Raw genomic sequence first — 22,513 nt, 5'->3', positions numbered from 1 at the left:
ATATGTTTTGCCCTGCCACAGTGTGAGTGCTGCATTAGTAGATATTTTTGTATGTGCCATTTGTAACAGTTTCCACTACGAACAAGTATCCTAACATTTTCGGTGTATGAGGGGCAATAACAGGCAGTTTTCTCGGCACCACATTTCAATAACCCCCCTCACTGCCACGCTTCCACCTTACTCACTCATTCCCTCACTCCATTTCTTATTAAATGTATCCAATTTGAAATTAAATACAGTTGTATTGTTGATACTCGTGAACTTGAAAAACTGCTTTTCAAATAAAATCCTATAAATGGAGGCGCTCTAGCAGTTTCAGGATGAAATAAATTAGGTCTGCTTTGGTTTTTTAACAGTTCCCGTTCTCTGAAAAGGAATTCATTCATTTGTTTAGTTCATTGTTTGGGCTAAACAGCATGCTACAGAGAAACATATAATTTCTAGAAATGCAGCATTTACAGTTCTCACAAACCAAGATGTACATTTTTCATCTTCCCTGGAATCAATAACTCTTTCCCGAGAGAAGTGAATGTAGAATGGATTGTCTTCTAATAATCTCCGACCATGAAATAAAATAACTTTTATTACATTACTTCCAAGACGAAGGTGAAAGCAAAGATAAGTCACAGTACAGTTTACAGAACAACAAAATGGCACATAGTACCCTTACTGGAATTCTAGCACTGTTTTGCAGGACATACTATGTATTTTGAACATTGCCTTATCGACTGCTGAACATACGTGAGATGGTTTGTTCCTTTCTAGATGCCTTTGTCAACGATCATCTAAAAAAGCTCCTGTACAATCTTAGAAATATTTTCTGAAATTTTGAAATGTTTGAATGCCCTGTTGAGGTGTAGATTTTGAAATGTTTGAATACCCTGTTGAGGTGTAACTTTTTAAATGCTTATACATTTTTATTTATGAGCTGGATACCCTCCAAGGTGACAAGCAGCGTTCCACAAATCTACTGATTGATTGATTGAACTGTAGGGTGTTTGTATTTTTGTATTTTTATGATTTTGGTAGATGTTTTGATGTTGTTAAATGAACAATGACTGTGAGTTAAATTATGAACAGAGCATTTTCTGTACCCCGCAGATTACATGCCCTCTTTGCTCATTCGAACCTCAAATTAAGAACTTCCTGTACACTATGCACACTGCATCCAGGAGCCTGATCACATTGTCTCCACTGGTTTCCTCAGAGATGTTGTGGAATGGTCACCATCTTAGTCCGTCTTTTGATAGACTTAATGCCATTGATCGAGGCATGATTTGTTAGAACAGGGACCAATGTGGAATCAGAAATCTAGGGTGACTTCAATCTGAGATCCTCTGTGCTGATGTTGTGGTGGTGGACTAGAGTTTGGGCTGGTGCGCCCTAAAAGTCTTTTAGAGCAGTAGTTGATTGGGAGATGCCTCTTGCTTTGGTAGATGCCTCGGGTAGCTTTTGCTCTTTTGACCCGTCTGGTTAACGTTCAGTACTTTTGTCACACAGACCAGGGAAGGGACACACAGAGTTGATGCCTTGATTCAATCTGAAGAGTCATCTAGACCCAAATTCCTTTCACCTGCCAGGTACTTGTGGCTCAGTGGACTACTGTAGGTACTGCCCTCTGCCTTATAATTTGTTCAGTTTTTTTAGCTGCCAGTATCACTACAGGGTGAATGTACACTACACAAATACAGCTATTATGCTACTGATCATTCGCTACTCTTAACTAGTTGGGTTCACAACCACTTGAGTACAGGGATACAACTACCCACACAACCCCCACCTCTACAACTGATCCCATCATATTCTCAAACATATCCAGCTCTTACTCACGTAAAAGGTGCCAGAAATTAGCTTAACCCCTTCGCTGCGGGCCTAATTACCCTGCTGTGCGGGGGGAGGGGGGCCGGGTACGGCACCGCCGTGCTTGTGACGAGCTCGGCTCATCACGCTGCACAGTGGCGCCGTGCACCACACCCGTTTTTGAACGTTCAGCACAGCAGGGAAATTATCCCCGCGTGCGAACGTTGCAGTGGGTATGACGAGCTCAGCTCGTCATGAGCACGGAAAGTGTTAAATCTGTGTTCAGCTTATATGCAGTGTACCTAGAGCTCCAGAATTCATGAACAATTCATCAGTACCTAACATTTACAAATTTAGAAACACTAGAATGAAATAGGCACCAAACACTAACAACACCGATAAAAACTTCGAGACCATTAAGATGTATACTGGTCTGTTGCTCACTCTTATAACAGCACATTGTGACTTATTCACAGTGTTTCTGTAGGCGTGTTTCACAGAACAACTCTGAAATCTGCACCCACGTTTCGTGGCATCCATCGAATCTGAAAACTGAGGTAAATATGCGCTAGCCCTTACTTGTGGATGCTACTGAACTGAGGCAAACACATCTTATTCACAGAAAGCAGCTACAAGATCTACACCTGGCTCCCATGTAATTCCTAGATTGGTACACAACAGCCCTGGTTTAGAAAATGGCTGCATTAGGGAGTGAGCAATGGTGATGGTGAACAGGTATATCCCCTACCAGCAATTTAGTGCCCTGCAATACACTTAGCTAAGTCATGGGCAGTCGAGTTTATCACTCTACTTCCAAAACTAAACCAAAGTTTGGAATGTACTGGTATATTGCTTTGATATATGACACACCTTTAATGCATGTACATGTCAATGCCGGTATCATGGATGGCATGGTTCTGCTGAAACCTGCCCTTAAAGAGGCCGCTCCTGTAAGCCAATGGCTATAAATAAAGTGGGCTTCAAGGAGAATGCACCCTCTGCTCACCGATAGGACCAGTGCGTGAATCAGGATCATATGGCCAGAAAATATGGACACCCATTTTGAAGAGAACTTTGTTCTTCTGCATTTGTCCAGCCCTATTTTGTGAACTCCGCCCACAGTATAGAGCACATTCATGATTGATGAAGGTAGATCAGAAGCGATAAATATCGCCTCTATTCTCAAGTTCCAAGAGCTGTTGAAATAATCTTCCAATACTACAAACGCTGTTATTTGAAGGAGATTAATATTCCATATCTATAGAGGTCTCTTATTTCTATGTCCTCCCCACAAATGCCCGTTGTGAGACATAAAACACATCTTCACTGCTGTTCCCTTTTCTCCTGCTATGTCATAAAACAAACAGGTTTTTCCCTAGTGTATCCTCTGTGTGTCAATTAGCTTGTTTGAATCCACACTTGCTGTGGAGCGGTCATTGCTTCTATTTGGTGTTGAAGAATTCGAGTAGCTGCTGATGACAATTCCAAATGGTCCTTCTTTGGCAATGCTTAGCACAGAAGGAATCCGCTTTTGCAGAAAATTCCCTTTCAGCATTCCCACTTAATTCCAGAACATTGACTCACACTCTTTCCACCAGAGGATGATGCTGTTGCACTGGCTTCTTTTACAGACGAATATTTGATTCCCAGGATGGGACAGGAATTGTGAAAGCGGTGCTATTCCATCATTTCAACCCGGAATCTGTGAAAAGGTTCATTGTCCCTCCTAGGATTTTTTGTTTCTTCAGGGATGAAACCTCAGCTCCAGCACTCAATTTGGGAGGCTGGGCTCATAGGGCTATATCTGCATCATTACCCATGAGCCGTCCGACTTCATCCCTACGGAAAGACAGCGCACAAGTATTAGAAATATGCATAGAATACCCTACTCGTATTACTGTTGAAGTGAGAGCCAAGGAAGTAGGTTAACCATGCATTATACTGATTTATTCTTGATGATCTTAATGCAGAAAATATGACCCTGCTGATAAAAATAATGATTGTACTACCGAATATCGACCCCTTGAATATTGTGATAGAATACTATGGAGAACAGAAGAACAAGGGAGCAAATACAGAAAGGTAAGTGCATATTGGGAAGTATATATTCACTGTTTCTAACTCCACATCTGCATACCTTGAAAATATATGTACTGCGTGGGTCCTTATTTGTGGAGTTAGATGAAGCAAATCTAGACTTATTTACCTGTCAATTTATTTCCTGATAATATGTCCTCAATATTGTGTCTCATCAACATTCTGATATCGAAATTCGAGGTGCACACCAACATTTATAGGAGGTTTGGAAATCAAAGAGGATTGGGATCATTTTATCTCTATATTATTCTTGACTGTCATCTTTCTTTGGCCGAGTAGACAATAAAATGGTTGGACGAAAGCAAGACGAAACCATATACTAAGGAGGACATTCAAGGGGTGTTTCGACATAAAGCAGGGTACTGATTGAAAATCTCAACCCTACTCGTCCTCGTCACAGTTTGTTACTAGTGAAGGGAGCCCTGAGCTTGGAGACATGCATTGACCTATTCTACCAAGTAGATTTGAAGAAAAAGCAAAGCATTTAGGGCCAGATGTAGGTAATTTTAATTTACCACCTCTTAAATACCGATTCATACCGAATCGGTATTTAAGAGGTGGTAAAATAGAGGGGGGGAGATGTAGGTATTTCAGATTCGGTAAATACCGAATCGTTAAGATTCGGTATTTACCGATTCTGTAAATACCGATTCGGTATTCCCCATTGATTCCTATGGGCCTTGCAGCCCATAGGAATCAATGGGCAATACCGATTCTGTAATTACAGAATCGGTAAATACCGATTTTAGCAAGGGTGCAGGGGGTGTCACTTTGACACCCTCTGACACCGCAAAAATAGGCATGTGCGCCATGTGGCACACAGACATGCCCTAAGGGCATGTCTGTGTGCCACATGGCTCAGGTGTGCATGCACACCTGGATTCGGTATTTTACCACCCAATTGGATTGGGTGGTAAAATACCGATTCTTAAAGCCCTGTGGCACTCTGACATGTGCCAGCTACATCTGCATTTACAGAATCAGTATTTTACCGAGTCTGTATTTACCGATTCAGTAATTTTACCGAATCCGTAAATACAGAATCGGTAAAATACCGATTCTGTAAATGCATGCCCTACATCTCAAAATCCAATTACCGGTCGGTAACGGCCGAATTCGGCCGTTACCGACCGGTAATTGGCCACCTACATCTGGCCCTTAATGTGTAATGTTTGAAGAAACTTATAAGTACTAACTTGTCCCTCAAAGTTAGCATGTAATCCAACAGCAAAGTCAGTTCCACTAGCGGAAGATTACAACCAAGTGAGAAATCGGGTGGAGGCAAGAATTGTGTCGGGGAATTATACTCAACCCAATGAAGAACATCAATGAGTAATTAGGACACTACCTCCTCATCTCTCACCATCATCAGGACTTCAATCTTTAAGCATTTAGCAATAGAAGAAGCACTAGCAAAAAGTACATCACACACACATTCATATGAGAAAACAACAAGCATCATTGGAATCAGAAATTGATAAAAGCAACACATGCAAGCAAAATCAAATATCCAAGAGAATTATTAGAGGGAACTCTCAATTGCCACTGGCATTGATTTAAGATGCCAAGAGGGAATCCCATGTAGCTATTTGGTGAATATCTTTTAAGTGACCCCACTACATTTCTGCACATGATGTTGACAAATCAGAGCAAACCTGAGCTTGTGAGTTAACAGAAACAATTACAAATTTCAGCCTTTTGTTCGAAGTGGTGGAAGAAAGTTTAAGATTATTGTCACCTAACTCAAAGATAAATAATAGAACTTCTGATAAGAAGACGCTCTCTGTAAGTAAATAAATAGTGCTCGTTTTACTCCCAGGGAAGGAAGCTTTTCCTAGCAAAGCTCAAGGTAAAAGAACAGAAACATACCACCGAGGCCCCATTATAATTTGTGGTCGCTGACACAGAATGCTAACTCTGGGGAGGATACCACCTAGGGCCGTTATGAGCACCAGTGTCTCCAGGCTCAGTAATGCTGGATCGAGAGACACAGGCATGGCTACACGGAATGTGGATCAGCGCCCGGTGAAACATCTGCAGTAACAAGGTAGGGGCATAGCCAGTCCCCTGCCTGGCCACTGAAGCAACAGGGTGCAGGGGAGAGCAGATAACATTCAAAGGTGAAACCAGTACCATGAGTTTATCAAAGGCAGGTTTAAATCCTGAAATCTCGTCCACAGTTGCCTCCAACCAACTGATACTATCAGAACATTCAGTAAGTTGAACCTGAAACTAACAACACTATGGAACCGTGTTTTTTAACCAGTGGTCCGAGGATCCAAGTGGGGTTTGCAAGGCCTACTCAGAGGGTCCGCGACTGAGTTACCAAATTAAATATAAAAATTAATAAAATAATTGATTATGTAAAAACATTTTTCTATATTTGATTGTCAATTAAACGGCAAATTTCCATATTTGGGCATTTATTTAGGGTGTACTTGTTTTTGTATTTTTGGGAAAAAAAATTAAGTTCAATTCATAGAAATTTCTTAGGTCGGGGGTTCCCAGATTCCAATAAAGACTCAGTGGTGGGGGTCCCCAGGTTCCAGTAATGATTCAGTTGTGTTCCACAGAATTCATAACCCATGCTCTAGAACATAGCTACATACTCACAGACCAATGCAAGACATTGAAGGGGGGGCTTTGTCTGCACCCAGATACAGCACATTGCCATTGTCCAGCCTGGGTATCACCAGAGCTTGCAGAACCGTTCTCTGAGCTACCGGTGGCATTAGCAAAAGGATTTTTTTGATCCATCTAAGCACTGCAAAGCAGGATGCCGTAATCCTGGATACCTGAGGTTTCAAGGAAAGATTTTTATCAATAATGAAACCCAGGTTTTTTACTTTGGGGACAAAGGCTGGCCAGGGCCCAGAGTGGCAGGCCAATGTTTGATTCCCCAAAGCACAGTGTTATTACCCAGAACAGGCACCTCAGTTTTAGTGACGTTTAGCTTCAGGGCATTACTGGTCAGCCACAAGGAGACATTCCTCATGCAAAGCTGAAGCAGGAAGGGATCTAGGTGCTGGGCGGTGGAGAGGGAAAAGATAATCTGGGTATCATCGGTATGAGATAAGATAGTCAGTCCCGACTTCTCAGCAATGTTAGTCAAAGGGTGAAGATATATGTTAAAAAGCAAAGGATCAAAATAGAACCCTGATGCACTTCAGAGGTTAGAGCTAGAGTATTAGATCTTACTTCATTTTAAAAGATCTGGAAGGAACGGTCTTTAAAAAAAAGAGATCAACCACCTCAAAGCCAGACCCACAATGCCAGAGGCTTCGAGACGGTCTATCAGAATGGAATGTGACACTGTGTCAAAAGCTGCACTTGATCCAGTATAATAAGGGCAGAAATGCCTCTGGAATCAAGTTGTTGCCTAAGATGCTCAGTGACCCAGAGAAGAGCAGACTCTGTACTATGGCTAGGTCTAAAGCCATACAGTGAGGGGTGCAGCAAATTACGAGTTGTAACAAATGAAGAGAATTGAGTATTAATGTGACGTTCCAAAATTTTAGAGAACACAAGTAAGAGGGAAATAGGGCGACAATTTGACCAACAGAGAGGATCAAGACCATCCTTTTTTAATAAAGGAAGGACAAGTGCATGTTTGCACCTCTGAGGTTCCAAACCTATACTTATGGAAGTGTTGAGAAGATTAATAATCACAGAGAGGTCAGCTTTGTCCAAGAGACTAAGTTTAGTAGGGGGAGAGGATCAAGAGTTGAACCAGACTTAATAGATCACAGCTTCAAGGAGCAAAAAACCAAAGGAAGCCAGGAACGAATCTGTAAAGATCCCCAGACGCAGGAACCAGAGGGAAAAATTCAGGGGGGCCTACCATTGAGTTGACAGGAAGCAATAAATTCCCTTGTTGGGCGGCATCCACAGCAAGTTGGCCATGGATGGACTCGACTTTATTGTGAAAGAACAGCGCTAGCTCGACGCATCGAGGTTGGGAAGGTGAAGGAGGGGACAAAAAAGCACTAGCAGCTGAGAGTTTAGTCATAACTTTAAACACAGTTTTCTGACAGTTTGGGGAGTTAGAAAACTTCTCAATTAAGAAGACTGCGGAAGCCGATCTGAAAAGAGCATGATAGTTCTTTAATGCTCCCAAATACTGCAACTTAGCATTAGACAAAGAATGTTTCCACCATTGTCTTTCTAAGGCTTTCCAGCGCTTTTTCTCTTGTTTCAGAGAATCAGTTAACCAGGGGGCAGGGGGGCAGGTGGATGGGGTCTGAGCTGTGGCTTTACTGAGAAAGGTAGTGCAGAATCGATGGCCACTGCAAGCCATTGGTGCACAGAGAGCTGGTCTTGATCAGGGGAGGAAACAAGAGAAGGGATATTGTCAGGGAACACTTTGTCAAGTGCCGACAAATTAAGTTTGGACCAGTTCCTAGTTTTAGGCAATGAGGTCAGCCTAGTGGAAGAGGCAGAAAGAAGCTTGATGGTAAAAAGAACTGCAAAATGATCAGTCCAGCAAAGCTGGACAGGTGGTGCAACAGATAAAGTAGCAAGATTAGAAAAAATAGGGTCCAGAAGGTGACCAGCGATGTGAGTGGGTAGGGAATTTAACAGCAAACGATTGAGAAAAATAATGTCCTCTATAAATGTGTACGCTAATTTATCTTCGGGTTCTCCAGGTGGAGGTCGAGATCACCAAGCACCGAGAAGTTAGCAGTTAAAAGAATGTAGGGAGCCCGTAGGTCTGAAATGTCTGATCACCAGTTATGGGAAGGCCCAGGAGGGCGATAAATAAGGGCACCCGAAAAGGTACATTTACGGGTAAAAGGGATAGAAAAGACCAAGGCTTCACAGTTTGGAATCTGAAGGTCCACAATATAGTTATAGTTTAAAAAAAAATAATAATGGCGATACCACCCCCAACTTTAAGGGGTCTATTAATTCCTAACTAGGAAAAATTATTATGTCAGCGAGACAGTTAAAAAGATGGAGCTGATGTTTAGGTAAGGAACGACAGTTTAAACTCAAACAGCGACATTTGCTGTTAGACGGAAAAGCAGTTAAAGTATTAGGACATCATTTAATGGAATGGAGCGCAGGTCTAAGGTTTTAGCAGTCTCTCTCGTCTGTTGGCAGGATCATTTACAAAGTAATTCCAGTGAAAACATAAAACTTTCAAAAAATGTTTCACTCAACTAAGGGGTACAATCAGTCTAGAAAGTATGTGTGCCTTTCATTTGAGGAACACAAATGAAGAGCAAGCCAGATATTGTTCTGAATGACAGACTGAACCTATGGGCATCTTCCAAATCACAAATTTAGCATAGTCCCAAACGTCTGCTTCTTCTGGGAGAACAAGAAATTGCTGTACCAAGGTTTGGAGTCATCTGGAGGGATCAGGGTGAAAGTGGTCATGTAGACCAACAACATCAATGCCCTTAGGACAGAAAATGAGTCTCACCATGGTTGATTGAAATGAAAAAGTCAATCTTCCACTTGGAAAACTTAATTCTGTGTTTTCATGTCACAATATCAATTCCACAATTATCATCTTACCAATATGTTAAGTCATGAAATATCATCAAAGAAAGAATAGATTTATTATTAACTCTGGTTTGACTTTATTCGAGGAATCAACGTCATGTTCACATTATATATCTGAGTCTATATCTCAACTTCAATATTGTGGTAAAACACCATTCTGAGATACTCCTTCACTTTTAATGGGGCTGAGATGGTTCTGATGATAACAAATGGTGGAGTGTTGTGTACCCTTTATCTCTGAAGGTCACGATTGCAAAGTTGAGTGTATTTAGAACAAAACTGTCGCTTTACTGGTGAACGGAACGGAATGCTTTTGGCTACAAAATCTTTATAAAAGAAATTATCAAGCTAGTTCCTATCTTCTGACAAAGCAAGCAAGAGAAGAAAAATGTATTCTTCTCTACAGGGTCCGCTTTCTACTGTTATGTTAAATTAAGTTTATTAGTGAAGTGCACTATCACCCGTGCAGGTATCCTGATGATGAGCAGGTTGTATGCCTAACCTCACCTAACGAGGGGAGGTGGGTATTGGATATTATTGGAAAAGCCTGGTCTTTGACTTCCTGAGATACTCTTGAATGGAGGAGGATGACTTGATGTGTAGTCGGAGGTTGTTCCACACTTTAGGGGTGGTGGACAGAATTGCACGGCCTCTGGACTTCTTTCTGTGGACATGTACAAATAGGAGTCCAGTGGAGCTGATGTGTCTAGGTGTTTAATGGAAGAAGATACTCATAAAAACAACTCTATATTTTGGCAGTCACAAAAACCCCATTAAGCAAGATGCAGTGAGAATCATATTAAATGTAGCTATGAAGGTCATTTGATGCTCTCTTTTCTTCAACAACTTTGTACACATAGATCCCTAATGGAGCACTCTAAAGAGAATCTAGAGGGCAAGTAGGACAGCTCGTAAGGTGAAATTTGAGTAATGCTGGTACAGGTCACAGATTTATGCTATCATATGCACCACATCAATTGGCATTGCTTTTTCTGCTACTGCCAAGGGGTGCGCTGTCTGAAAGATGCAGTATGGCAGACAACACTGACTATGCCCTCCAAGACATAGACTTATAGTATGAGACCTTTCAAGTTGGTCCTGTCAGGCTCTGATCACTTCCTTGGATTACTGGATGATGGAGTGAGAGATGGAAAAAAAAGAAACCAGTCAATGTTTCTGGACGGGAACATCAGATTGCGGCACAATACACCAACCACCACCTTACAGTCATCTGGAATGTATGTCAATATGCATAGTTATTTACAAAGCATAAATCAAGTTGTAAAGCAATACTGTGGTGCTCAAATGAATATTAAACAAATCAGGATTGTACATTTATGAGAAAATTACAGTGTGTTGTATTGTGGAGGCTTCCAAGATGATGATTTTTTTTGCCAAGTAAGATAGTTTTGACTGTCTTTACCAGCATATACATGAAGCAGCAGGACTTGCAGATACAGGACAACTGAAGTGTGTCTAGTTACTTTAGTCCTTTGGTGTTGTGGGCTGTGGCATGAAGTGCACTGTTTGGTGATGCTAGCTTTGAGTCAGCAATACCAGAGACAGTATTATGGATGTTGCCCCAGGGCGCAAGGCCCGTTTGCGCCTGCTTTGTTTACTCTCAGGGCACTTCGATATTACAGAAAGGGCCGCAAACGCTTTTGTGGGCCTCTTCTGTAATACATATATCACTCATGCACATGTAGAGCCAGCCCTGTCCTAAAAGGGTGTTCCCTCATTTGCATGGGGGGGTGGCCCATTCAAATGACGGAATCTCTTTATCTCTGCATCCACACCCTATGATGGATGAGTGCTACAGAAACACATGTTGGATAGAATGCTGAATAAATCATGCATTCACCCCCAGTCAAGAGATCTGGGTTAAACACATTTTTATTTTGCTCACCATGCCAACTCAGTTTAAACCCAGCCATATGCAAGTCAGTCTTGTCCTGTTCCCCATGGGAACAGTCCAGCCCGAACTGCCAAGCCAGGTCCTCCCTGATCCAGAAACAAACATCCTGGGACCAGTTTTGGTCTCCAATCCCTCCAGCAAAACCACATCGGAGACAGTATCAAAAGCTGCTGAGAGATCAAGCAGAACAAGCATCACAGAGGAATCCTGAACCAGTTACATTTAATATGTTCTGCGACCTCAAGGAGAGTTATCTCAGTATTGTAGCCACTACAAAAGCCAGATTGCGATTCATGTAGAACATGGTTTTCTTCCAGGAAGGACATGAGTTGTCTGTTGACTTTTTTTTCCAGGAGTTTTGCCATCATGTGCAAGAGTGAAATAGGTTGAAAATTGCTAAGGATCTTGGGGTCGGTGGACAGCTTTTTAAGTAACAGGATTGGGAGAAGCATGGCCTGCTTCCAACCGGAGGAAAGCCACGCCTGCTCCAGAGATTCATTAAGCAGTTGATTCACCCAAGGGTTAATTACTGATGTGACCTGTTTCGGGATGGAAGAGTGGCATCGATCAAGTGGTGATCCAGATTTAGATCAAGGGAAAAGGAGAGACGTAGGATAGAAGTGGTGTTGGGGGAATGAAGGTTGGGACTTAAGGAGATTAGGGAAGGGTGGGGAAATGCACCATAGATACATTGGATTTTACTATGAAAGAAAGTCGAGATTTCTGAGCAGAGTTCCACTCATGGGGTGAGAAAGTGTTTTTTTGCCGCTGGGTAAAGGAAGGCATTAACTACTTTAAACAGTTCTTTGGCGGAGTTGTTGGCTTCAGCTATAGATATAGCGATAAACTCTTTCCATGCTTTATAGATAGCTTTATGGTATGTGAAGTGTGAAGAACACAAGGATGCTGCACAGATAAGCGTTCTTAACTGAAAGACCGAAGCAAGATCATGCCTATTGGAACGCATTAATATCCCTGGTACTTGTATGTTCATCCGTCCCCCACCACCAACAAGTCTACTAAAAGCCTTATCTAAGACAGCACCCTCAATGTAAAAGCCTCTGATCAACAGGTTTGAGATTCATTAAGCAGTATCTCTTGCACGAGGCTCGATTTCCTCTCTACTTGCGATACTGCTATTAGGTTAGTGATACTCACATACCTGGTACGAGGGTGGCGGGGGGGAAGTAGGAGGGGAAAAAATTAAAATTACATTCACTTACCTGAGTGAGCAGCCATATCTCCTGTGTCGTCTCTCCCCAGCTCCTCAACCAGGAAGCAACCTGGCTCCCTTAAGCAATGCAGCGTTGTGATTGGTCTGAGCAATGTGGTTTGGCGCTCAGACGGGGGGAGCCTGGGCATGTTCTCCACCCAGGCTGTATTGCAGTCTGGGTGGAGAACATGTAAAGTGTGCAAGACGATTTGGCCGGGTCAAGACAGCGGGTCAAACATTCATTCACACTTTAGAGTGCAGCAACCACTCCTCCTCCCTCATCACAGGAGCCCAGCCCTACCCCACCCAAACCTGGTGGATGGTAAAAATAAAATGATAATAATTGCTGTTATTATCTTTTTTTTTTACACTGTTCTAAAAGGCAACTCCCTCCCCCCCCCCCCCCCTCCCCTTAGCGGAGGAGCCGGCACTGGATTTCTCCAGTATCTTCCAGGGCAATGACATTTTAATAATAGGTATATATTCAGGTAGATTCTCAGATTCCTTTATGCAAGAATTGTGTGGACTACATTGAAGATGACCTTGAGAGATTATTTCAAGAGGGCATTTATGATGGTAAATGGGAGGATAATTTGTTTATATGTGGTGGTCTTGGAGACAGTGATAATGTCAGAGAAGTTGGCCAATGCAAGTCTTTTACAATGTGGTTCATTAGAGTGAATGGATTGGATGTGGACAATTGTATGATGCTGTTAATTTGTTTCTGGCTTTGCGAATGTTATAATGAACAATTTATCAATGGTGTTGCATTTTTTCACTGAGTGGCTCCTAGGGAAAGAAGCTGGAGGGGAAGGCTTTGGTTCATGCGATTCTGCACAGTTTTGAATAACATTTTGGTTCTGTTGGCTGTGGAATTAAATTTTTTGCCTAATGTACTTAGGTCTAGCAGAAGAATTATCTCAGTGGGAAGTACATATTTACCCTATTTCCTGTTTGCAGATGCTCTGTTGCTTTTTGCTAGTTAGTGGGTGTACACAAGTGTTTAACTTGCGTGTGTTAAAGCTACAGTTGGGTGTGATTATTGATGTTGATTTGAAATGTGACATTAAATGCATCAGGGAATATGTCGACTTTGTTTGTGTTTATTGATGTGGCTGACCTCTTTTTATTCTGAGGAGCTGGGAGAATTATATGAATATATACGTACAAAGATGGCCAAGGAGAAAAGGAAAACGTGTTTGTTCCTTTGACCAGCCTAAGTGCAGCAAGGTTCTGGTGTGTATTAACTGAGCCACTGACTCTCCTGAGCCATTGCTCTAAGAAGCGTGTTAGGCATTGGCCAGTGCCTGTTTGATCCTTATTCCTCTGATGCTTGGGATTTCCCTGAATAGGGAGAAAACAAATGAGATCCACTTAGTCCAACAAGATAGTAATAAAAGGAACACCTCTGTGGCTCAAGAAGCCAATGAGCCCACTCCTTTTGTGAACACCAGGATGCCAAACGGAAAAGCACCACAGGACCAACATGCACCCACCATCTGAGTTCGCTACAGCTGAATGATCTATTTAAAACAATTTACAAAACTCTTCTGAGGCCTGTGCCTGGAATCAAGACCCCAACTTCAGGCTCCTGTCACCCCTAGGCACACAATGAGATGGAGCCCGCTCCATGACAGCCCCATACAGAAAATATTTTATCAAAATGACAGTAGTTATGAAATCTTATGAGCCTCACATAAAAAGAGAGCGAGGAAGAGCCTGTACTGGGATAGACCAATGGAGAACATGTTCAGCAAAACAGTGGAACTTAAGAGGTTATATGGACCTCACACAGGAAAAAACAGAATGCTTAAGTTTCAAGTCTTTCAGAAATAAAAGGTTAATTTCAGAGTAAACTCCGAGTAGGTTGCTCTTCAAGAGAACAATCTTGTAAAATAAACTACTGTGAGGAGGAAGAAGTACAAGGTAGCAATGGATTTTGAGGAAGGAAATGATACTGCTTTAGATGGCATTTGGTGGAAAATCACCGGTGTGATGGTGATGGGATATGGAAGATGACATATTTACATAAAAAACATATGATATTAATAGTGCACTTTTCTATTGATTGCCAAAGTATTGGGTACTGACCAAGACAGTTTACATTTCACAAACTCTAGCTGAGCTTACACGTTCTTTCTAAACATATTTTAAACATAAAATGTTAAATGTATAAAATACCAGACAATCTCTTGTCGTACATTATAAAGGAGATGCAAACTGCCTTTGGTACCCACCTGTTATTTTGCCCTCCATTATCACAAACAACTGGTGCACCATCTAGCAGAAGAGATCAAGAACAAACGTTAGACAAACAGTATCCATGTAATTCATTTGAAAACATATTCAGATTACATTTTCTATTTGTTACAGTGTGTAAAATACTCATACTTTCTTTGGGCAGTAAATCTTCACTGGGCAGTACCTGTGGTGGATCTTTATCATTTACCACTTGTATCCCTGGACTTCATGTACTATTTAACTGCAATTGGATAACAACGTTTCTCCTATTGCACAATTTACTCCAAAGATGGTGGACGTGAACAGTCCAGGCTTATTCCAGTATTTACACAGTATGGGGAAGAATGGGTTCCTGGTTCTTGTCTGTGATTAGGAACCTTTCTGTTTCAATTTCTCACTAAACTTTGATCATAGACTCTAGTCGATGGAGCGAAAGGTGCCATAAACAATACTGCAGATGCGTCCAGTATCCTATCAAACAACTGCTCCTAGTTTCTCAGTTGCCTGGGATGTAATGGGGGACAAGTTAATGAATTTGAAAAAGGCCACGGATAATGTGCAAAATGAGCTACAGAGCAGAACAAATGTGTTAGCACTTTAATACCCACCACACTGTAAAATGTTAGGATTAGGGTGCCAAAGAGACTAGTACAAAATCATTGACACAGTTGCAAAGGAGATCAATTATGGTTTTAACTGGACTCCAAAGTGAAAGTTTAAGAAGGAAATACATGATGCTGTCAACTGAATATTTGCCACAAGGTGCTAAACACTGGGTCCTCTTTCTCATGAACTTCCTGCTGTTTCAGCAATTCTGATTTGGAGTTTTAGTCCAATCAGAATTGACCAAAATACTGGTGGTTTGATAATGCTAAATAGCTGTTTAGGAGCATTAAGAATAACAATGATCATCCCTCACATCTCTGTTTTGCTGTTTGTGGAGGCACGATACTTCATTTTCTTGTGCTCAGGCATAGAATCCAGGCTTTTTTGTAGCATGCCCCCGTAAGGAATTTTAGCAAAGTTTTACAGCCAACCTATGCCACGCCGATAGATACATTTTATGAACTTCTGTCTAAAATATGGCCGGAAATAGAGTTTTCTAGGGTCTCAGATACAAAGAGCGTAGCCAATGTACCCACATGAGACATAAAACCCAGTGAACTGCACACACCCCACAACTCACTGAGCTATACTTCAATGAGATGGTTTTAGGTAACACTCAGCCCTATATCACTTCACAGGAATAATTACTAGAACCCAATTCTCTTTTCTAATGAATAGGCAGACACACAAACTCTAGAAAACTAATTTATACTTTCACAATTTCCTAAAATCAAAAACGTCTCCTGGTGGCCAGTACCTAAAAATAAACCAGATAGTAGCAAATGTATTTGTTCAACTGACTGACTGACTGATATCTTATAAAGCGCACTATTGCCGAGGCGTCTTGGCGCTGAGGAGAGTGGAAGCCGAGCTAACGCTGAAGGAGCTAGAGCTTAAGGAAGAGCCATGTCTTTATCAATTTTTTAAAAAGATCCCTTTTCAGCTGTAGTCTGGTCGGCAAGGTGTGGGAGTTCCACAGTTTGGCCGCTTGATACGAAAAGCCCTTTCCTCCCCATCTGGCTCTTTTTATCTTAGGGACCAGGACCAAAGGCAGAATACTAGGAAGAATCGTAAAATGACAGCATTATATGACTTGGTCACATAAGTATACCTAACCCCACCTTTCTTTCAGCTAACTAAGCTAAACACCACACCAAAAGAGGCCAACTTCGAGTTACATTGATGGTTTATCCTAGACACGTTTTCTGAACAATAGAAACATTATTCAGCAAAGATACAGTAGCTCCTGTCCATGTCTGTATTTGTAAGTCAGTTGATAAGCTGAAAGAAGGCTGGCTGTGCGTTCCTCGTAGCCGTCAGTAAGGTGATTACTGCTCTTAACAAGTCTTGAATCCCAGGCAGAATGTTCCTCTCTATCTCAGAACTCTCTTTCCTAGCTTATATATTCTGTCTGAATATTGTTGAACATACCCAAAAATACAATTTGCAGTAAGGCCTTTCACTTTATTACATTCTCAGAAACCTTGCCTATTGTTTAAAAACAATAATTGAAAGCTCTAGATATGAATTTCTACGAAGTCTTGTTCATTTCTTTAAAAAATCACTGGTAAAGAAAATTCAAACCATCCAGAAAAGAAATGAACATAGTCAAGCAGACTGAATTATCTGTTTATAATGAATAACAACACCTACACCATACTAAACAGCATATATAATTCAAAATGAGGAATACCTAGAAGAGAAAATATATGACTGTTGGACTTGGACCTTTCTTCGGGGTTGTTTCCAAACTTCACCCTCCTATCTTCTGACTTCATTTTTACTTGCATTATGACTCTGCAGAGTTTGCCATTGCTAACCAGTGCTAAAGTGCTTGTGCTCTCTCCCTAAAACATAGTAACATTGCACATTTAATTTACTTTTCAGTCCCTAGTATGGTGGTACTACATGTACCCAGTGCCTGTAAATCAAATTCTACTATTGGGCCTGCAGCACTCATTTTGCCCCCAACATAAATAACCCTTTACACATTTCTCAGGCCTGCAATTGCAGCTTGTGTGTGCATTTTAGACTGCCATTTTGACCTGGTAAAATAAAGTGCTTTTGTCAGGTCATAATCCTTCTTTTTTAATATACATAATTCACCCCTAGTGTAGGCCCTATACAGTCCAGCGGGAAGGGTGCAGTGTATTAAAAAGTTGGACATGTAATTTTAAGTTTTACATGTCCTGGTAGTGAAAAACTGTTAAATTAGTTTGTTGCTATTGCAAGGCCTGTGGAAATGTTGTTAATGTGGGTTGCCTAGGTGAAAAATGGATTCCAGGTGACATCAGTTGGAATGTAGGGTGGAGCAGTAGCTGGGAAGAACGGTTTCTGGGAAGATAGAGATAACTGCTGGAGATTGCCGGAGATTTCACTTAAGTAAAGAAGTACCTAAGCAAACCTGGAGTGGGATTTTCTTCTAAATGGTGATGAGATTGGGATAATGTGCAGGGGACAGGTAGAAGACAACTCCAACCCTGGAAGGGCCTGCGAGGCGATAAGCAGGTAAGTTGTCAGGTGTATCCACTGCAGGCGTTGTGGTTGTTGGTGTTTGGTGCCGGGAAACTGGATGCTGGTAAGCAGTTAAGTTTATCGAGCGCAGCTTATGATTTAGACTGCAATAACTAATGAGGGGAGTCAGCGTGCAATAAACAGTGGGCCCGTAATGGAATATTACCTGCATGGAGCGTGGGAATTTTAAAGGTTCCAAAGTTTATTTATTCTGAGTATCATGGGCACAAAGGCTTGTTGAGATGGTGTGTATATTTGAAACATTCATTTGGGCCTTGCTAGACTTCATGCGTGTGAGCTCGTTGCTTCGCGTGTTAATTGCAGAGTTAAAAGAAACTCACCGACTGAACACTGCTTTTCAGCAAGAATGTAATCTGAAATTGTTATTGCGGGTGCGTGAAGTCAGTGAGTGTGTTATGTGCTAAATCAATCATGCACCTAGTTTAAATATACACAGCCAGCTCACGGACTGAACTCTGCACATCACTAGGAATATACATTTCAACTTGTCATTGCAGGGGCCAGGGGCATGGCAGACACCCCCGCAGCCCCCATGGGGCAGGAAGGCCCCCAGTCTTCAGTACGTGAAGGGGGCGCCCTCAGCTCCACTGTAGAGAGCTGTGTGTGTCTTGCTCTAAAGCAGCTGCAGTGTGCAGCCTGCTCCTCGTGGTGACCAAGGACTGAAGAGAAACAAAGTAGCAACTTACATTGTTTCTCTTCAGTCATAGCCAGGCCCGGAACAAGGATGGGGGTGGGGACCCTCAGAAATAGCATTCTCCTCAGGGCACTGCTCCTCTGAGTAGAGACGATGCAGCCCAATGCTGACTGGGGCAGGAGAATGTCCGCAGCTCCAGGAACAGGATCTGCTGGGAAGGATTGGAAGATTAACAAGCATTTGCAATGCAATTGGTCTCGCATTTCTGAGACTTAGAGCTACTGACGTTCTAAAGGACAATGTATTTTACCTATGCGTTTTTTGTTAGGAGTGGAGTGAATTTGTGTGGTGTCAGGTGAACATATGTGGTTTGGACTGGAATTGTTAGTTGTGGAATTGTGTTGTGTGGATTGGATCTGTGCAGTGAAATAATGTGGCATGGTGTGCAGTGTAATTATGTGGTATCGAGTGTACTGGGGTTATGTGGAGTGGGATTGTGTGTCATGGAGTGGGATTGTGTGTCTTGGAGTGGGATGATCTGGAATGGTATTTTGTGTTGTGGAGTGGTATGTGGTGCAGTTTATTTATGTCGTGTGCTGGTAAATATTGCAGCATGATGTGTAATTTTGTGGTGTAGATTGGACGTATGTGGTGTGTTGTGTAATTTTGGGGTTGGTTTGAATTATGTAATTTGTTGTTAAATAATGTGGTGTGGAATGGAAAAGTGTAATTGCGTGACGTGGAAGTGGGCCGTGTTGAGTGAAAATATGTTGAATGGTATTATGAGGCATATTGTGAAATGTAGTTGTGTGGAGTGTTGCTATGTGGCACAGAATAGATTTATGTAGAGTGTATTTATGCAGTATAGAGTAGAGCATAATTATGTGGAGGGTAATTATTTGGTGCTGAGTGGTATTAAGTGGAGTGTAATTATGTTGTGTGATGAATAGTGTGGGGATTAATTGTGGGATTGTGTGATGTGTGGTATTATGTGGCATGGTGTGGTGTACAATTGTGCGGAGTGGAATTATGCAGCAAGTTACAGAGTTGTATTGTGTGGAGGGTAATTATGTGTTTTGGAGTTGAGTGTAAATATGTTGTGTGAAGTGTAATTATACAGGATGAGGTGGAGTATTGTGTAGTTGAATTGTGTTGTGTGGAGTGTAATTATGTGGTTTGGAGAAGTATTAAGTTGAGTGGAATGTTATTATGTAACATGGAATTACGTGCTATGGAGTGAATTGGAAAAGGAATGGAAATGCGTCTTCGCCAGTGCCACGCACATTCCACGCAATTCACGATTTAAACTTATACAAACTTATATATTGCATAGAGCCTATCTCTCACCAGATAAGATTAATAAATATTTTAACATCAACACTTCCGAATGCCCGAAATGCCATCTCCTAGGTCTTGCCCCCAGCTTTTACCTTACTGGTGCACGATAACAGAAACACTTAAGAACTGCACTACCGCCGAGGTGCCTGCCACATGGGAGGTCTGTATCCTGGGATTTTACAAACGAACTAAGGCCAACAAAGTAAGTTCCAGATTTTGCAACCTAGGCCTAATAACCATGAAACGACTGATAACTAAGCGGTGGAAACACAAGGACCCTCCAAAGGTACTACAATGGATAAAATCCCTAGAGGTCTGGGCACAAGCGGAGAGCACCATCTTACATAGGGAAGAAACAGCAGGGTTGCAAAAGTATCCCATTGCACAAACTTGGAATAATATCCTCAGTGCCCTTACACACTCTGCTGCCACGTTGCATGCACCTCCTGCGCAACAGGCGGAGAACAATACTTGAGATGTCCCATGGGTGAGGCGGACACGCTGCAATCACAGGAAACCTTAGCCACAGCTGTTGGGTTAGACAAAGACCTCACATTCCTTAAAGATGTTTCATAGACAAGACTTCTGCCATAAGATACCCTAATGTCCATACAACCACATATAGCATAGATACAGTGGCCCACATTCACTATGTACGCACAAGCCTAGTCACGACTAAACTCTAACGTCACTCTAGATACTGGCTACATATTCCTTTAAGCATCGGATATCTCCTTTCTTTTGATTTTATTATGTTTTCATAGGATGTGGTTAAAATGTTATAAAAGAAGATATCTATAGTGAACAGATACGGCATTTATGTATACATTTTTGCTCATGAAACATTATGTGCTGTACATTCGAAGTTGAACTGAGTATGAGCAGCGTTTGTTTGTAGACATCGACATACTTGATGTCCACTGTCGGGAAGAGGCGTACTTAGCAGACACATTCCGTTCCTCAATCAGAGATGACAGAACATGCGGTACATTGATGCCTACGATACTTAATGAATACACGACGACTCTAGCACTGTAGATGCATACTGCACCACGAATGTAAGATAGAAATGCCTTGATTTATATATTCAGTGGCATAGTACAGATAATGTTATTATAAATGCATTATGTATAGATGCTTTGATTTCATGTTACAGAAAAGATAAAACACAATAAAGATGTTTTAAAAAAAATGGAGTGAAGTGGAAATATTTGTTTTTAATTTTTAGGGTTGTAATTATGTGGTATGTAATGTTGTTAAGATAAATTATTCATAGTTGAATTGAGTGGCATGGAATTATGAGATGTTCAAATGTGCTGTGTGTGGTAGAATTAGGTGGCGTGGATTTCGACAAGCTGTGCACGCTGAGGCTTTTATGTCATGGGGTATAACGTTGACGATTGTCTATTTTTCTTTGTAAAAATAATATGAATGTTTCTTTACCTTCTGATACATTTCTGAACGTGTGTGTGCATGCAAGGAAGAACAAGTCTCTGGAAGACATGCAAAAAATCACGCTACATCTCAGTATTAACTGCCAAACTTCTAAGCAGTAATTCCAATCCTAGAATGATTTACCTGTTTGCTTTTCAACGACAGTTAATAAAACAAGTAAGTGCTTTGTCAGCCTGTATAAGTAGCAAAGGTTTTGAAGGGACTTGTTTTCGTGCAATGTATTGCTTTTCTCGGTTCACGAAAGGGATACAAAAATCTCCAGTTAATAATAGGGTTGACAGGATGGTGAAATAGTAGAATATTGATACATGTGGATCTGGTGAGGGCTGCGGGCAACAAGTACTTGATACGCTATTTGCATAAGAAAATGCTATATTCTTTTCTTGTTTTCCTCCATTAGTTATTAGTAAGGAAGGGGGAAGAGAAGCATTTACAAACAGCATTAGGTTAGTCTTAGGGAGACAAATAATTCTGTGGTCTGTGGTAGATGCCGCCCAGAAGGCATATGTGTATGTATCAGGAGATGCCAATGAAAGGAAATGGAAATGTGCTTTAGACACTGCCTGTATTGATGGCTACTGTGCGGTTGCAGACTTCGCTGGGCTGTCAGTGGGTGGGGAAATGCTATATTGTCACTGTAGGTTTAATACCATGAATTGAGCATTCTCTCTGGTGTTGGTCCTTAGGGTACTTGCTGACTGGTGCTACATATGGGATCAGGTTTGCCCTTGACAGGAGGTATGGTTTAGCGGGGTACATAATGTAAATTAATGTTGGCGTGAGGAAAAAAAAAATCGGACCCTTTGTACATTTAATATTATTGTGTATCATGCAGAGGATGAAAAGTAGCAGGAACGGCTTTGGTGCCGTAGAGGCTAGCAGGAAGATATGTTTTGGGTGGTCAATTGAAGAGATTGTTTAACATGTTTTAAACTACCACAGTGGTATTGGGGAGGGCAGCAGCTGAAATGCTCGGTCTGTACTGGTAAGCAGTGGTTAGATGGGGACCGGCCTTTCTGTCGGTGGTGGACAGGGGAGATGTGGGTGGCGGTCACAGGATTACAGTGACAGACGAGGGGTGGTTTTAAAGGTGGGCAGAAAAGTATACCTGCTGGTTTCATAGGGGTTTCATAGGGGTGAGCGTAGAGTGTAATGGATATGTTAGTAG

At 41.6% G+C, this 22,513-nt stretch overlaps 1 protein-coding gene across 2 annotated transcripts in view; it reads right to left on the bottom strand.

Annotated features, from left to right (window-relative positions):
- Positions 1 to 565: 565 nt before the first annotated feature.
- Positions 566 to 22,513, bottom strand: part of LOC144772436 (T-lymphocyte activation antigen CD86-like) — a 172,937-nt gene continuing 150,989 nt past the window's right edge. For both annotated transcript variants that reach the window (XM_078656754.1, XM_078656755.1), the window contains 2 exons: positions 14,774 to 14,816; positions 566 to 3,639 (listed from right to left, as the gene is read on the bottom strand). In XM_078656754.1, coding sequence (XP_078512880.1) covers positions 3,591 to 3,639; positions 14,774 to 14,816 — 92 coding nt within the window. In that variant the 3' untranslated portion in view covers positions 566 to 3,590. The remainder of the gene's footprint in view (positions 3,640 to 14,773; positions 14,817 to 22,513) is intronic.

This window comes from Lissotriton helveticus, chromosome 8 (genome assembly GCF_964261635.1).
Source record: "Lissotriton helveticus chromosome 8, aLisHel1.1, whole genome shotgun sequence".
NCBI lineage: Eukaryota > Metazoa > Chordata > Amphibia > Caudata > Salamandridae > Lissotriton > Lissotriton helveticus.
This window is presented reverse-complemented; position numbering and strand designations above follow the sequence as displayed.